Source organism: Oncorhynchus mykiss, chromosome 13 (genome assembly GCF_013265735.2).
Source record: "Oncorhynchus mykiss isolate Arlee chromosome 13, USDA_OmykA_1.1, whole genome shotgun sequence".
Classification (NCBI taxonomy): domain Eukaryota; kingdom Metazoa; phylum Chordata; class Actinopteri; order Salmoniformes; family Salmonidae; genus Oncorhynchus; species Oncorhynchus mykiss.
In genome coordinates, this window is record NC_048577.1 from 47393130 (window position 1) to 47410850 (window position 17721).

General features: G+C 41.7%; 2 protein-coding genes across 3 annotated transcripts; both read left to right on the plus strand.

The window, feature by feature from the left end:
- The first annotated feature begins 2200 nt into the window (after positions 1–2200).
- On the plus strand, positions 2201–7631 carry LOC110486591 (ectonucleotide pyrophosphatase/phosphodiesterase family member 7). The gene is made up of 6 exons (XM_021558311.2): positions 2201–2550; positions 3034–3179; positions 3410–4042; positions 5612–5840; positions 6052–6175; positions 7032–7631. Exons 1-6 carry the CDS (start codon positions 2304–2306, stop codon positions 7084–7086), a joined length of 1434 nt encoding a protein of 477 aa, XP_021413986.2. The 5' UTR covers positions 2201–2303; the 3' UTR covers positions 7087–7631.
- A 3013-nt stretch (positions 7632–10644) lies between these two features.
- LOC110486592 (chromobox protein homolog 2) lies at positions 10645–17193 on the plus strand. 2 transcript variants are annotated; one of them, XM_036941313.1, is made up of 5 exons: positions 10645–10892; positions 10980–11023; positions 12282–12380; positions 13173–13242; positions 13340–17193. In XM_036941313.1, exons 1-5 carry the CDS (start codon positions 10821–10823, stop codon positions 14780–14782), a joined length of 1728 nt encoding a protein of 575 aa, XP_036797208.1. In that variant the 5' UTR covers positions 10645–10820; the 3' UTR covers positions 14783–17193. The 2 variants fall into 2 exon arrangements, with proteins under 2 accessions (XP_036797208.1, XP_021413987.2); XM_021558312.2 differs by having other exon boundaries at positions 10676–10892; positions 12315–12380.
- The last annotated feature ends 528 nt before the right edge of the window (positions 17194–17721 follow it).

The window sequence follows — 17721 nt, forward strand, 5'->3', positions numbered from 1 at the left end:
GACAAGAGGAATACCTATGTAAGAATGCTGTTCATTGACTATAGCTCAGCCTTCAACACCATAGTACCCTCCAAGCTCATCATTAAGCTTGGGGTCCTGGGCCTGAACCCCACCCTGTGCAACAGGGTCCTGGACTTCCTGACGGGCGGCCGCCAGGAGGTGAAGGTAGGACACAACATCTCCACTTTGCTGATCCTCAACACAGGGGCCCCACAAGGGTGCATGCTCAGCCCCCTCCTGTACTCCCTGTTCACTCATAACTGTGTGGCCACACACGCAGCTCAACTCAATCATCAAGTTTGCAGAGGACACAATAGTAGTAGACTTGATTACCAACAATGATGAGACAGCCTACAGGGAGGAGGTAACGGCCCTGGCGGAGTGGTGCCAGGAAAATAACCTCTCCCTCAACATCATCAAAACTAAGGCGCAACAGCGCCTCTTCAACCTCAGGAGGCTGAAGAAATGTGTCTTGGCCCCTAAGACCCTCACAAACTTTTACAGATACACAACTGAGAGCATACTGTCGGGCAGTATCACCGCCTAGTACGGCATCAGCACCGCCCGCAACCGCAGAGTTCTCCAGAGGGTGGTGAGGTCTGCACAACGCATCACCGGGGGTCAACTTTTAGACAATGCCACTCCGACATTGCTCGTCCTAATATTTATATATTTCTTAATTCCATTATTTTACTTTTAGATTAATGTGTATTGTTGTGAACTGTTAGATACTACTGCACTGTTGGAGCTAGGAACACAAGCATTTCGCTACACCCGCAATAACATCCCCTAAATGCATCCTGTCCTTAATAAATATGTAATGTCATAGGTATTTTAATATAACTATTTTTGAACACAAAAAAAAAAAAAGATAAATAAAATATTGAATCGGTCGTCATCCTCAAATTAAGGGAATATTTACGCAATGTTTGCAATGTTTGAGGGTGGCAATCTGATTTCATTGGTCCTCAACTAGCGAATCGGACACTTCATTCAGGATAAACTGAGTTATGCCGAGGTTTACATGGAAGACGGCAAACCAAATGTCATTGTTTTCAATGAAAGCATGACGGTAAATACCGCTGAGCCTGGCGGTGAATGCCGTCATCCGCCACGGTAGACGGGACTTGCCGCCAAAGTTCAGACTTTAGCAGTCTGCCGTAGCGTTGTTTTCTAACTGTCTGTTTAGTGAAATCATCATAGCAACGCATACCGTCGTGCTGGCTTGCTTTTACCGTCACTATCTTTCCTGCATTCTTTTCCCGCCATGCCGACGGGTATGACGGTATTTGCATATTAGTCCTAAGTCATGCTGCGTTTAGACGAGGGACAGCATTTAACGTCGTGCTCTCATTGAAAACAATGACATCTAGTTTGCTGTCTATCTCGTACCATCTAAACGCAGCATTAGCCTCCCCAGAGAAGGTTAGTTCTGAAGCATTCATTGCCATAGAAAGTTACCTGGCTCAAACTCCTCAAACCAGCTACTTCTGTGAGATCACGATATCAGGATTCAAGGTTGTTATTAGATTAGGATAGTTCTGTCCTTGTGCTGTTCTTGTCTATTAAGGTTATATATTATGTCATGTTTTATGTTTTGTTTGGACCCCAGGAAGTGTAGCCAATGTTTAGCAGTAGCTAACGGGGATGCTAATAAAATACTAAACTAAATAGTAAATACTACCAGGTTACAGTTTCCCTAGAGACTGGTGTTCACTGATGAAGAGGTACATCCTCTCATTTTCTTCTCAATTTTCTAGGCGTCAGATCGATCATGTACCATCCACACTCAAGGTGAAATCCATACGTGTCATTCTCCTTTGTCAATTATTCACTAGAAACTCAGAAAGACAGATGGACAAACGGACAGACAGACGGGCAGACAAAATGGATTAACGGACAGGCAGACAAAGTCCATAAACATAACAGCCAAGCGGACAATCTTGTTTACAACATTCTGGAACTGATTTAATATCTTGCAATCACAATAAAAGAGATTTCCTATACAAGCACAGGAACAAACATTGGATGGTAATTACACAGTACATAACAGCATAATCAAGCACCATGCATAAATGTGCTGAGCAAACATCCATCTAATCAACTAGATACTATATGATCAGATAAGATGAAACTTTGATCACATGCTGCTGGCACAGGGAAGGGAAATGTGCTCATGTGTAATGAGAAGGGGAGGGGCTTTAAGGCTTTAACCGTGAGGTGCTGGAGTCGGTGTATAGCAACAGCCTGCATACCCAAGGATCGGAGTAAAGTGACAGTCTCAGCTCTGTGTCGTACCCACTATGTTGTGGACAGTGAGTCTCTGCCTCCTGTTGGCCGCGTCCTCTTCAGGTGTACCGCTGGATAGATACAGCACCAAAGGCCAGCATAAAGTACTGCTCGTCTCCTTCGATGGCTTCAGGTGGGACTATGACCGCGATGTGGACACGCCGAATCTGGACACAATGGCCAAAGACGGGGTCAAGGCCAGATATGTGACCCCACCTTACCTCACCATCACCAGTCCCACACATTTCACCCTCCTAACAGGTACCTTCTGTAGATCAATACACAGGCACAACACTTTTCTATAGGCTCCAAGAGAGCAGTGATTCTGTGGAGGTTCATGTTCATGTCATGGTGGTCCTTTTTTCTCTCCAATTATTGGATCACAAGTCATTCCCAGTTTAGTTTATAAGAATTGTGAATGTGACTGGAAAAAATGAATTAACTGTAATTCAATGTCCCAGGGTCCAGCAGACTTCAGAGTTGAGTAAGATGATTATGTTGGGAAGGCTGAAGGAGGAATTTCTATTTTCCTTCTCAGAAATTCTCATTTTTGACTCTTGAATCATCAGTGCCAGTTTAAAAGACATTTTAACTTCCTTGAAATTAAATTCCTTTAATCTCCAGTGTCGGCCGTAAGACCTTGTCCTAGAAGCGCCATGGCACTCACAGGCTATAAAGTTGATAGAATTTGTCATGTGAATGTGGCAGACTGAATATTGAGAGATTGACAGTGACTCTTTTCAGGGCGCTACATTGAAAACCATGGGGTGATCCACAACATGTGGTTCAACATCACCACCAGTGAGAAACTGCCTTACTATGCTACCCAGTTTAAGAATGAGTGGTGGGACAACGGCACTCTACCCATCTGGATCACAGCCCAGAGACAGGTCAGAATGATTTAAGATGCACCTTCATCTTAAAACATTCCTGCATTTGCTTTACATTAATACAAATCAAATCAAATGTTATGTCAATGCAAATAGTCTGGATAGTCATTTAAATGTCTGTGCATATATGCATGTACGGTGTGTGTGAGTGTTGTATGTAAGACTGTGTGTGTGTAAGACGGTGTGTGTGTGTGCGTGACACCTCTCTTCATCCCCATTTGTATATTCAGGGCCTGAGGGCCGGCTCTCTTCACTTTCCTGGCACGCAATCCACCTACCAGGGAGAGACGCAGACAGTGAAGGAAGTGGAACCACGGTTTTATGACTACAAAAACGAGACAAAATGGCAAGAGAACGTAGAGAAGGTGATGGGCACCTGGTTCAGTGAGATGGACCTGGACTTTGTGTCACTGTATTTTGGGGAGCCTGATGGCACAGGCCACAAATACGGGCCTGATTCCCCTGAGCGGAGGGAGATGGTCAAGCAGGTGGACAGAACAGTGGGCTACATCCGCAGCTTGGCTGAACAAAACGGACTTGCCGATAGTCTCAACATCATCATCACCGCTGACCATGGGATGAGCAATGTGTACCGCAACGGCTTGGTGAAGGAGATCACCCTTTCCAGGATCCCCGGATTCTCCTTCAGAGATATAGCCTTTCACCTGGTGGACTTTGGGCCCTCTGGGATGCTGCTTCCCAAGAAGGGCATGCTGGATAAGGTCTACAACGCCCTGAAGGGGGCGCACCCTCACCTTCATGTCTTCAAGAAGGAGGAGATGCCCAAGCGCCTTCACTTTGCTAATAACAACCGCATCCTACCCATCATTCTCTTCTCTGACCCTGGATATGTCATTAACGGGGTGGGTTCATAGCATGTCTCTATATTATTTAGTAATAGTAGTTCGCTTAAACAAATGAGACGTTTTTTTTAAGGGTTTCCGTCACGTACAGAACCAATTTAACGCACACAAAAAGTGAAATAAAGGCACACTTTTACTTTTGTGAGACTAAACATGCATATTGTTGTAGACTTTCCAATTCCATGCTTTAATGTGAATTACTGATTAGAGGATTGGCCTCAGTGAACATAGTATGAGCAAAGAAGCTGGTTTAAAATAACCATGTAGCCTATACGGTATATCTTTAGGCATCTAGAATATTTAATAACTTCTATAATATACAGTACAGTTTGGCACAACCTCATGCATCCCCCTGCATGCATTATGCGATTTCTGATAACATGCCATATTTCAATGGACTACAAATATTGAAGGAATTAGCAAGTGAATTTGGTTTGTAGCGATGGAGAAAATGGAATCTTTTAGACCGGAAACAAGGAATTCAACTCTAATCTTAATACATTACAATTTGAATCAAGTGCATTACCACCTTCCCAGGATAGTGCAGGTTTGGCTGATGGCATGCAGAGCTCTCTAATGCTTCATGAAGATATTCATGCCACAAAATTCAACATTAGCATTTACATTTGGCTTAATCCTGCTGCCTGCAACTTTACCACTCCATTGAGTGATACCAAATCATAAAAAAATCTGATTCTCATTTTTGCATACGAGAGATGGCCACTACACATCAACATACTGTAAAACAGAAATAGCTAAATTACAAAAGTTTTCAAATGCTATACTGACAGTAACCCATCAGAGGAAGTGATCACACCTGAACGCATATAAACTCATTGAAGGCTGTGGTTCCAGTGAGGGTATGTGGTAGAGTTCAGTTGATCTTCAGTGTAACGTCTGATTATCCAAATACATAAGTTCAGGGTATTTGACCCTCCTGTTTACGGACCCTTTATTTAGACATTTCAAAAGATTCTCCTCTCAGTTTTATCAAAGCAAATGTTATGCATGTTCAGAGAAGGGTTACATAATATATATGGTAATTAGCCTACCTTCTCCCTGTGTATCTAAATATATCAGTATATATATTTTCTGTGAACAAAGTGAAGATAAAAAAAGTGTCCGTATAACTGTATCGCTTGCTGTTCATACAATCCATCGTAATATCCATTTCATGATCAAAGTAGTTGTCCTGAATGACCAAAGGAACTATGTGATGTTTAGGCCTCCTTAGTTTATGAAAGGATTCCCTCTTAACCTGATTAACAGTCATTTTAACAGTATGTGTCTAATAATGGAGAACAGGGAAATTCTCCCGTTTCGGTTCTTATAAGCACTGAGCAGATGTAATGGTTGCTCAAGCAACCCTTTCCTTCAGTTAGTCAACATCTCCCTCTGCTGTCCAGTTGAGAGTACATCATAGAAAGACAAGTTGGACTTCAGGCTTCCCATTATGATGATCAATATGAATTGCAACATTCTGATCATTCACGATTTCACTTCTCCTACTCTAAATGGACTCCTACAGATTTGATCACCCTGACTCTTCTTGGCTCTTTGTCTCTACAGTTCCTCCCAGTGCAGTTCAACGTGGGGGAGCATGGCTTTGACAACGAAGAAATGGACATGAAGCCCTTCTTCAGAGCTGTGGGCCCGGCGTTCCAAAAGAACCTGGAGGTGGGCCCCTTTGAGACAGTGAACATATACCCCTTGATGTGTCACGTACTGGGCATCAAGCCTGATCCCAATGATGGCCACCTGGATGCCACAAAACACATGCTGGTCTCTGCCAAAGAGGGTAAGTTTATATCAGGCTAATGACCCAAAAAGTGTGTTACACCTGCTCCTTCATTACACAGCCAAAGTAATCTATTGTCTAACGCAATGTATATAGAATGTACAAATATGCAACAAATTACTAAATTAAATAAAAATTAGATTAATGTGTCATTGACATCCATGTAAACAAATCAAATGACATTAAATTTGCATTACGTCTCGTATTTCAGACCTCCGTCAGGACATAAAATCAAATATCTTTGTTGGATTGGCAGCAGTGGCTGGATTTATTGTTGTGGTCTTCATAGCTGTTGTGTCATTTAATGCATTCAAGAAGGAGAAAAATGATAGAAGGTATGTATGTCTGAATATTTATACAAATGAATGGGAATTGGAAAATGTGAAGAATACTTGCCTGCACAATCTGATATATAGAAATGTGTGCAATGTGTCTAAGCATGTAATAAGAGAAAAACATAGAAATTGACTAACCACAGATACAGGCTCAGATATGGTTTCATTCTCCTAATGGTTAAAGGGCAAATGATACCTCAAACATACAGTATTAAAATAAACAAGAAGGATATTTGCCCACTGGCAAGTACAGAGTTGCAAACAACTTTGCTTTAAATGCTTCATTTCTTTTGTTTACTGCCAATGTTGGATTCTGCCAGTCTCTCCGCTTCTGTCACGGTTTCTTCCTCTGCCATAACTCAAGACAATAATGGACTGATTGGAAGCTTTCTATAGTTAAGGTGTAATTCCTAGAGACAGGTAAACAAACTGAACGAGTCAAGCGGTGGAAACAATCTGTCAGGGGTAAAAAAACAAAAAGAACAAGTCAAGTGCTCGGTCTGTTAATACACTTGATGGTCCGGGTAGATATGGGCTGTCAATTAGGGATAGAGACTGATGTTTTGCATGCTGGCTGAGCTCCGGATTGATCTCAATCTGTTCACGTCCTGTTGCTGATTGTAGTCAGCGGGATACTGACTCTGCAGAGGCCTAGTTGGATAATATGGTGCAGATAGGCTACATAAAGTTATAAATTCTGTAAACATGAATGCTTGGGTATTAATGATTTAAACGTGTCATTGGTTTAGTCCTCAAACTGAATGTGAAATTTACATTTTAGAGAACTATGATAACCCTGTGTCAACATTCATTCTGAATAATTGGGAAGAAGTTATCATTTTTTCCTATGTTTCAGCTCTGAGAAGTCAGTGCTTCCAGGGGGAAAGGAAGTGACTCAAACTGCCCTTTAAACTGCACCCCAAGTGAAATCTGAAATGGATAAACAAAGGGACGTCACTACTTATGACATACACCCTAAAAACCACCTCATCACAGACTAGTGCATCCCCTCCATGTTGAGACTGACACCCTGCAGACTGACCAGAGAGCTTTTTTTCCTTGTGAATGTAAGCCCCTACAGTCACCATGCCACCTGGGACAACTTATGCTTATGACATTTTCTAAAAGGATGTATTTTCTAAACAATGATTGGTGCCATGATACACTGAGATCAGTAGACTCCAGCTACACTAAAAGAACACATCTGAAACTAAGTCACTGGACAAAACCAGTTCAAAAAGTGACAAATTGTATACTCTGACATCAGTGCATACATGCATTATATGAAAGATGGAAATCAGAAATGGATTTATAATTAAACTAGTTATATTTTTCAAAATCCTGTCAACTAACAAAATAATTGTTTGTGTTTCTGTTCTGGATGGCAGTGAGTGAGTGGAGTGAACCTATAGGTTTCTGTATAAATAAGTTATATAAATAAAGTAATGGAAATACCTTTCAAGAGTCTGAATGGGTTCTTTGTTTAGGGGGAAAAGATACTGTACATTAACACTGTGCCAAAGTTTTAGGCAGGTGTGAAAAAATGCTGTTAAGAATGCTTTCAAAAATAGACATTCATTTATATTTATCAATTAACAAAATGCAAAGTGACTGAACAGAAGAAAAATCTGCATCAAATGAATATTTGGTGTGACCACCCTTTCTCTTCAAAACATCAATTCTTCTAGGTACACTTGCAGACAGTTTGAAGGAACTTGGCAGGTAGGTTGGCCCAAATATCTTGGAGAACTAACCACAGTTGTGGATTTAGGCAGCCTCAGGTGCTTCTCGTGCTTCATGTAATCCCAGATTGATCTCAACATAGAGTCTGGACTCTGTGGGGGCCATACTGTCACTTCCAGGACTCTTTCACGCTGAAGATAGAGAAAGTCGTTAAGAACTGTGTGTTTGGGGTCGTTGTCATGCTGCAGAATTCATTTGGGGACAATCAGATGCCTCGTTGATGGTATTGCATGATGGATAAGTATCTGCCTGTACTTCTCAGCATTGAGGAGACCATTAATTCTGACCAAATCCCCAACTCCATTTGCAGAAATTAAGCTCCAAACTTGCAAGAAATCTCCACCATGCTTCACTGTTGAACCCCCGCCATGCTTCACTTGCCTGCAGACTCTCATTTGTGTACTGCTCTCCAGCCCTTCAGCGAACAAACTGCCTTCTGCTACAGCAAAACTCAGTCCAGAGCACCTGCTGCCATTTTTCTGCACCCAAGTTCCTGTGTTTTCGTGCATAGTTGAGTCACTTGGCCTTGTTTCCACATCAGAGGAATGGCTTTTTGGCTGCAAGTCTTCCATGAAGGCCACTTCTGACCAGACTTCTCCAGACAGTAGGTGGGTGCACTAGGGTCCACTTTTCTGCCAATTCTGAGCTGATGGCACTGCTGGACATCTTCCGATTGTGAAGGGAAGTAAGCATGATGTGTTTTTCATCTGCTGCAGTAAGTTTCCTTGGCCAACCACTGCGTCTACAGTCCTCAATGTTGCCCCGTTTCTTTGTTTTCTTCAAAAGAATTTGGACAGCACATCTGAAAACCCCTGTCTGCCTTGAAATGTCTGCCTGGAAGAGACATTGCTGATGCAGTATAACTACCTTGTGTGTTGTTGCTGTGCTCAGTCTTTCCATTGTGTACGACTTTAACAGTAAACTGTCTTCAGCAACCTCACCTGGTTAGCTGAGTTTGGCTGTTCCTCACCCAGTTTTATTCCTCCTACACAGCTGTTTCTGTTTCAGTTAATGATTGTGTTTCAACCTACATATTGAATTGATGGTCATTAGTACCTGTTTGGCATAATTGTTTAATAATACACCTGACTATATGTCTACAAAATCCCTGACTTTGTGCAAGTGTACCTTGAAGAATTGATGCTGTTTTGAAGGCAAAGGGTGGTCACACCAAATATGGATTTGATTTAGATTTTTCTTCTGTTCACTCACTTTGCATTTTGTTAATAGAAAAAAATGATCTATTAACATGTCTATTTTTTACAGCATTTTTTTCACACCTGTCTAAAACTTTTGCACAGTACTGTATTTCTTGACATGACCTTACAGATATATTTTATATATATTGTCATTTGATGATATATCAACTTGATTTAAGATGGTGATTACTAATTGTTAAAATAATATGTGAAAATACAACACGTGACAAGATAATTATCTAAATTAATAGTAAATTTCATCGAAAATCTGCATTTTAACTTTTTTAATTATACTGTAAATTATGACAAACTATCATTACAGGTCATCATTATGCTAGTGAACATTACCAGAAGAGTAATACAATTAGAATAAAGTAACAGGCCTGACTAAAGGCCTTCCATTTTAAATAATAGAAAAGGAATTGGGTATGGGGGGGAAAGTTCTATTTTTCATACAAAGCTTTCAGTAACATATTTTCCAGGGAAAACTCCAATAGAGTACCACAGTATGAGTCATTATACCCATAAAACCTAGCGGTCAAACAGGGAAATGGGTCCAATCATTTTTCCACCATTCATTTTTCCCATAGGGGGTTTTAGTAACACTTAAAATAAGGGCTGTGTTTTGTGTAGTCTTACCCTGGCGTGACATGTTGATAACCATGTAAATCTCTCTTGGACAAGGTGACTTTTATCAATATATTCGCCTGTATTTACCCCACAAAAATGAAATAATAATTAGCTACAAATACCATGATGATCTGGAAGAGACTGCCGAATCGAGGCAAAGGTAAGAATCTCTGGATTAACTATCTAATGTTGGCTAAATGTAGTAATGAATAAATTGGCTAAACTTCTGTTAGACAAGGTGTCAGCTAGAGATGACATGCAGGAGCTTGCAGGGCTTTGTAGTATTGCATGATGCTAATTAGCATTTTCGAATCAGAGAGTAAATAGAGCCAATTATATTTATAAAAGTCACCTTGCCCGAGAGGTTTATATGGTTTTCAAAACGTCACGCCAGGGTAAGCCTACATAGAGCGCAGCCCTTATTTTTAAGTGTTTCTAAAATCCACTATGGGAAAAATGAATGGTGGAAAAATGATTGGAACCATTTCCCTGTTTGACCGCTAGGTTTTGTGGGTATTGTGATGCTGCCACTGTGGTGCTCAATAAACCACAACAAACCGCCCAAAATCTGTCCACGAAACAGGCCACGAAGTGAGGCATTTTTGCATGGAGGTCAATGAGTGTCCAATTTGGTCAACAACAGATGTAATTGCTATTTTCTTACATGAGGCTTATTTGATCTGTTCTAAGTTTCATAATGGTTATGTTGTTAGGAATTCGCTGATATGTGGACGCACGTGGCATTTCGGAAACAAAAAACGACTTTATATTGTTGTTCAGACACGTATCTGCCCTTTCATTGGCTATAATGTTCTCACCTGATCTGGCCTCCTCCCTCCCGCCTTCCATCTTTGAGGACATGTAGTTCCATCGCTTAAGCCGTCACTCGATTATCTTGTCAATATAATAGAACATTTTTGAACACAATATGTGAAAACGATTTGATTGGTCACACGTCGAGGTGTGACGTTTACAGGGACGGTAACTGCCAAGGGACAAGCTTCGAGAATGCGTTTTCTTTCCGCCCTCTTTTCCATTCTTTTCATAAAATACTAGAGTAGGCAAGAGCGAACATGGAGGAATTGAGCGCCGTAGGAGAACAGGTTTTCGACGCTGAATGCATCCTGAACAAACGACTAAGAAAGGTTAGATGTTGTAAAATATAATTTTCTCATATCCCAAAATATTTTCTGCCCACAGTTTGGTAACATTTCCCTTTTCTATTTTCGCAGGGGAAGTTAGAGTTTCTTGTAAAGTGGAGGGGATGGTCATCCAAGTAAGTACAAGTGGTGCTGCAGCTGCGAGTGCAGCCTCAAACAATGAAAACAACAACAACGTGTCGCTTTTTGCTTCACTGTTGTAGTAAAAGGATTCATACATGACCTAAATTCGCTCGAAAACATGCTACACGTGAAAACGAGAAATTATGGTTTTACGCTTGCCTCCTACTACTATTATTATTATTATTGGTTTTAAGGTTTGGAAATTAACCTAGTTAGTTATGCAAATCAAACAGATCGTTTAGGGTTTTGGTTTCTCATATTCAATATCTGCTGGTTTGTCTATTTGAAATTTTCTCAGTAATTAGGCCACACAAACTAGGCTATAGAAACTCATATTTGATCACTCGCTTACTGGAGCTCTAGCTAATGGTTTATCAATCTAGCTTTATATTATATGCTTTATTGATAAATAAATTACAAGCGGGAGTTGGTAGAGGTTTGCGTTGGGAAACGTATGCCGAGTCTCAAACACATCCCACAAACTACAGTGTCCAGTTGGTACACTTGCCTAATTTTTGTGATGGTTGTTTAAATGTATATGATAATGTGATATAGTTTATTTATTGCCTAACGTGACTCGGTATTATACATAGAATCTTCGTAAATCAGTCCCCCCCCCCCCCCCCCCCCCCCCCCCCTTTCGGGCGCTCCAGCTGCCAGCGTGTCCTTGTCACAGTTGCCCTTTCCCTTGTCCCTTCTGTTTCATTGTTGCTATTAATCCCATCATCAATGGGCATTCTGCCTGTCACTCACACCCCGTTCTTAACCCAAATCCTCACATTGCTATCGGATTCTGCCAGCGCCATCGACTTGGTCAAGTTATTTACGTGTTGTGATATAAACAGGTAAGACGTGGTTGGTGGAAATTATAATGTGCATGCCAATTCGCGATATCTTTCTACATTAACTCAGTATTGGCCCTTTTGAGATTCTCTGATTCCTGTGAAGGCGGCAGATCCTACACACTTGGTTTTAAATAAACTTCTCTCCTTATCTTCCCCCTTTGCTATGTGGTTAACCCTCCCACTCACAGCTCTTTGCATATGCCTCCTATCTCTACACTAGGTTACACTAGGCCTCTTATCTCTACACAGTCACTAGGGTATAGGTTATACTAGGTCTCTAGTCACTAGGTTAGGTTACACTAGGCCTACATTTCATTAGTGGTACACTGGTCCAATCAGTGCATTGACTAACTTGTATCATCAACTTTTACCAAGAAGTACTGTGGACATTTTTAAGTGATTTTAGTATTTTGATGGACATATTTTCCTTTTGCTTCAGGCACAATAGCTGGGAGCCCCAAGCGAACATCCTTGACCCAAGATTATTGGCTGCATTTAACAAGAGGTGAGTTTCTATTTGCCCAGGACCTCACTGAGTGAGCTATCCACTATATCTAAACAATGCCCTCTGAAATGCTCCAGCAGGGGTTAATAGTGCCTCATTCAAGCCAATGTGGAGCCCACAGATAGGCATACAATCTGTGTTTTCAGGCTGTAAACACATCGATATGAGTTTAGGTTTTCCCAACCCTTCAAGTTTTATTTGATGGTCGTTCTGTTCAATATACATTTGATATAAAAATACATTCTTTTGAATTGGTAATGGATAAAATAATGCATTTGTAAAATAAAAGGAGTCATAAGTGCCAGTTCATCTTAAAACTGAAGCAGGGAAAATATTTAATTTCAAATGTATACTTTCCTTTGCAAACATACATTTGTAGAAGGATAACAATGATTTAAACGCATATACAGCAGGAAATGAGGGGGTGGAACAAATACAGCAACCAAATTTCCAAAAGTGAAAGCGTATCTAATGATTTCAGATGAGCATCTGGGGATTTTTACTGCAACCCCTGATTTGTTTTTGCCAAGCATTGGGCGTTGCAAGACCAGACAATACTTCACGAGATGTTACTTGTAAAAAATTCTGTCTCGCCATGAACACACAGTCCATATGTCTCTGTCAAGAAGAAGGCTACAAGTTTTGGTTCACAGTGTATATGTCTAGTGATAGAATACCCTCTCCTCAGATGGTTTCCAAAACACTCAACAGTGCTCGGTCTGTATCCTTGACTCCTGCTCTACTTCTACCAAACTACTGCTTATGAATGTTTCCTATATATTGTTTTTACAGTGAACAAGAAAAGGAAATCCTGATCTGCAAGAGAGGGAAAAGGCCGAGGGGGAGACCTCGAAAAGTTGTGGTATGCTTTCCTCAAGACCTTTACAAATATTGAAAAGTATTTTCTACCAAAATGTCATAAATATAATGTAATATGACTTCTCTCTTCCTCATTTCAGGAAACTGTGCCTGAAGTGTCAAAGTCAAGCAGCTCTTCGTCATCGTCATCTTTGTCTGGCTCATCATCGTCATCTTCTTCCTCTTCCTCCTCATCTGATGAAGACGACGATGATAACAACGATAGAAAGGCAAAGCCAGGTCCCAGAACACGGGAGCTCCACCCCGTCCCTCAGAAGAAAGCACAGATTGTTGTGGCTAAGCCGGAGCCCCCGAGGAAGAAGCGAGGCAGGAAAGCACTGCCTGCAGAAATGAAGGCCATTCAACAGAACAAGGGCCAGCGCAAGATCATAAAGACAGTTGCCAAAGACTCCCCTGCAGACCTCCGAGGTGGAATCAAGAAACCCTTTCACCCAGCCAGCTTCACCTTCATGGGGTTGAACAGCAGAGGACCTCTGAGTGTCCAGGGCAGATGTTCCCTGGCCCAGGGTGGGACTACTAAAAACTCCATGAACACTGCAGCCTCTGGCCGGTCAAATACCTTAGCTTCTCTCTCTTTCAACCAGAGATCCAACCAGAGCAAGAGTCAAGCTTCTGACTTCAAACTGTCGGTCTCTGAAGTGGACAGTGGAGCAGGTTTGGACTTAAAAACGACTGCAAGCAAATCTCCTGGCGTAGCAGCGTTGAATTTGCATAACTCCAAACTCTCAACCAGCAATAGCAACCTGCAAGGAGCTTTTCAGCCACAGCTGGGTTCCCACAATGGGCAGAAGAAACCAGATGCCCCTGGGCAAACACCAGTGCAGCAGGTACCCAATAACAAAACTGCTGCCCCCTTCTCCACTCCTAAAGGCCCTGCCAACCAAGCTGCAAGCCTTCAGGCACTAAACCTGCAGAGTGTGAACAAATCAACACAGGGCAACGGTACTCCAGGCAATGGCACCGCGCCAGTGTCCAACCTGCGAAGCACCGCCAACCCAGCACGGAAAGACACAGTTGGTCAGTATGGTCTAGAGAAAAATCCTGTCCAGAGTCCTGCCACGCCTGGTGGACAACAGCCCAGAAAGAACCATCCTGGAGTTGATAAGGTCAAAGCGGAGGAGGTCAGTGAAACAGGTGTCATGACAGAGAGGCCTGAGAGGCTGACTACAACAAGGGCCCAAGGGAGGGTTGAGAAGAGCATTGTCCAGAACCCCTCCGCAGAGGCCAGAGACATCCTGGGCAAGCGGGAGAGATCTGCCTCCAAAGACAGTGGCAAACAGGCCAAGGTCCTCCTGAGTGAGATGAGCACCGGTGAGGAGAGCACCTCAGACTCTGACCAGGATTCTCCCTACCCAAGTAACAGTCAGGACTTGTCCATCTCAGTCCAGACCGGCCAGGACTGGAAGCCCACTCACAGCCTTATCGAGCATGTGTTTGTTACTGACGTCACTGCCAATCTTGTCACTGTCACAGTCAAGGAGTCCCCAACCAGTGTGGGCTTCTTCAACATACATAATTATTGACTGAACACCGGTAATTGAGCTACCTAGCAAAGGGGCTGCAAAGTAGACAGCATAGGTCTTAAGTGAGGTATTGAATGAAGTAGATAAGTTAGAGCAGTGTTAATGCACATAAGTTTACTGCAGTGATGTGAAGTTTCCCCTTCTCTACAATGTATTAATCTGAAATCTGCAGACTTACTCTTTTGCTTTGCACCGTTAGTAAGACAATGTACTTTTGATATATTGTACACATGAAACAAAACAAGCTAATCAACTGGAGGAAAGCTTTGTCTTAAGGGAACTATTCAGGGCCAGGTGTAAACTAGATTGGTAGCTTGTTTCATTACAAACTAGTAATGCAACTCTTAGGGATGTCATTATAATGTAGCTACCTCTAGTTTAATCCAGCTCTCGTTTTGTATTCAATATTCTTGTGAAGTTCTTCTAGAACGGCAAACTTGGATGTACTGTTTTTTTTTTCTCCCTCGAGTATAAGATGTTGTGACCATTACAATCAATTTGCCAATTCACATTAGTGTAAAGCACTGTAGTCTTATATGAAGTGTAAAATTCCAATGAAATGACAAATAATAGCAACATTTTCTGATTTGAAAAATGTAATTACTGGAAGAGCTCTTGAAGCTATAACATTAACAAAGAAGTTTGCAAGGCAAACCCGGTGTTGCATTGAGGACCAAGTTCTCATCGGTTGACTGCACTGAGTTTATTTCCTCAGTGCAGTCAGTCTTATCAGTGAAGTATTCCACCCAGGCTGGAGGACGAGGGAAGAAGATACACTATCTCTGTTCTCCCCTAGTGCTCAGATAAGACCGGTTACTGGCCGAGGTAACTCCTCTCCCTTCAGGTCTGTGCTCCCACAACCCCACTAGGGCATTCACTGGCGGGTGTACTCCTGTCACAACTGGTGATTATTATGGATGAGCCCAGTGAATAATTGCTGGTATAGATATGGCAGGACGGTGATGGACAGCACACCTGATGTGACTCCTCCACTAACCCAGCCATAGTACCCGTGAGGGGCCTCTTTGTGCCTTTATGAGCGCTGAGGGCAAGGGATTTCACTACTGTAGGAAGGGTGGATGCAAAGGAAACCCAACAATGAACTAACTGCCTGGTATTGTTTTTCCTTGACCACAAAAAAACACCAGTGTTTAGCAGCTGGTGTTCAAAGTGTAGGCTGATGAAATGCTAGATATTTTCCTTTGTTACATGCAGTGTGCATACATACACACACCACAATCTCATTTTACTCGCCTGCATGGGATCAGGAGTTAGGCTCTGCTACCCACAGAAGAAAAATGTGTTTATCTGATGTAACTGAAAAGAAACCACAACGTCTACTGTCTTTCTGCTCCCTAGAGAGGAGTTTAGCTACACCACTTCAACTGAACTCCCCACTCTAATCATACTCTGCAGACCATGCTTTAAATGTTTTACTAAAATGAATCAACAAAGGCGTTACCCCAAAGAGAGCTAACGTGTCAGGTTTGCAGAGAAGGATGGTTATTCTAGTGCATCTGTTAATTATACACAGAGGTGGTAATCATTGCTCCCTACTTGTTTAAATCTTGCCACGCAGATGCACCGTGTTTGAAAGTGCTGTTGTGTCATGATGTAACCTATGTGGTAGTGTATTGTTTAAACAAATACAACAATATATATTTTTAGTGAGAATTCTGGAGACAAAACATTTGAGTGTGATTTGCCTCTCATACAGATCAGAGTAGCTAGGCATTGTCCAGACATGTTTATTCTTCAACTAGATTTACAATACTTACAGATTTACGGTCAAATTGACTAGACTAGGACCAGCAACCACTTAGGTGGTTTTAAGTGCTTGTATTAAGCTGTTTATGTTGATGGTTTCTACATGCCATAAACACTATTTGAGGCTATCTGGACCCTGGATTTGGAAAAATGTTCTCTCAAATATGTTCATATGCAAACATTACTGACATGATTAATCAGAAGCCTTGAAGGAAGACAAGGCATTGTGCCTTGATAGGTGAGAAATGACCCTCATCCACAGGGGTTCTTAAATGTTAATGACATTTGACAATTTATGGGATGATGGGGCACTTACAACTGGATTGCTTTGATAATTGTATCTCACATTTGACATTAGCTAGAGCCAGGCTACGGACTCCTGTAACAGTGGTTTTATGTTTTCCTCACTCCATTTCTCAAACTGTGACGCGAGGGAGTGAAGGCATACAAGAAAAGACAATTGTTGGGCTGTGGTCTTTACACATTTGTAATCTTCTTTTGATATACTAACTATTTCAACTGAAGGCTGTATTCTTCAAACTATTTATTTAAACGAGGTCTTCAGGATAGGACAATGTCACCAATCTTTGTATTGTGCATGTTGTCGTGATATTAACCTTTAATAAATAGTACTTTCTTAATAAGTCTGGTAATCATTTCTGTTTTCACTGATCATGTTGGGGGTGCCCCTTAACCCTCAACGCATAATGCCAACCCAAGTCATACACTTTCTGTTAATTTGCCTTAGTATTAGAAATTCTGCTGAATTTAAATAGCCAATCGGAGTCTGAATTAAATTATTAGGTACGTGTCAGTGTGTGTTGCAAAAATACTCTTTGCAGGAGCCTCCTGAATATAATGTAGTTATTCATTCAGTCACTAGATGCTGCTGTTGCATTTCAAACAAGGCCCATTCAGTTCACCAATGTAAAGAGGGGTGAGTACTCACTCACACTCACGGGGTTGTGAGACTTGCTGTTCCATTTGAAAAGCACATACTCACATTTTTCACTCTGACAGATCAAATCACTATCTGGTTTAGCTCCTAATTGATCCAATTGGAAATATATCATTTCCCTTCATGGGGATGTGTGTCTGGCTGAGCTAGTTACAGTACTGTCATTCAGGGTGTTCTAATCTGCAGCCCCCTCCGCCTCTATGTGCCTGCTCAC

Coding starts and splice junctions, on each gene's coding strand:
- LOC110486592 (XM_036941313.1), top strand. CDS start 10,821: ATGGAGGAATTGAGCGCCGTAGGAGAACAGGTTTTCGACGCTGAATGC. Junction 10,893..10,979: donor TGAACAAACGACTAAGAAAG/GTTAGATGTTGT, acceptor CTATTTTCGCAG/GGGAAGTTAGAGTTTCTTGT. Junction 13,243..13,339: donor GGAGACCTCGAAAAGTTGTG/GTATGCTTTCCT, acceptor TCCTCATTTCAG/GAAACTGTGCCTGAAGTGTC.
- LOC110486591 (XM_021558311.2), top strand. CDS start 2,304: ATGTTGTGGACAGTGAGTCTCTGCCTCCTGTTGGCCGCGTCCTCTTCA. Junction 3,180..3,409: donor GGATCACAGCCCAGAGACAG/GTCAGAATGATT, acceptor TTGTATATTCAG/GGCCTGAGGGCCGGCTCTCT. Junction 5,841..6,051: donor GCTGGTCTCTGCCAAAGAGG/GTAAGTTTATAT, acceptor CTCGTATTTCAG/ACCTCCGTCAGGACATAAAA.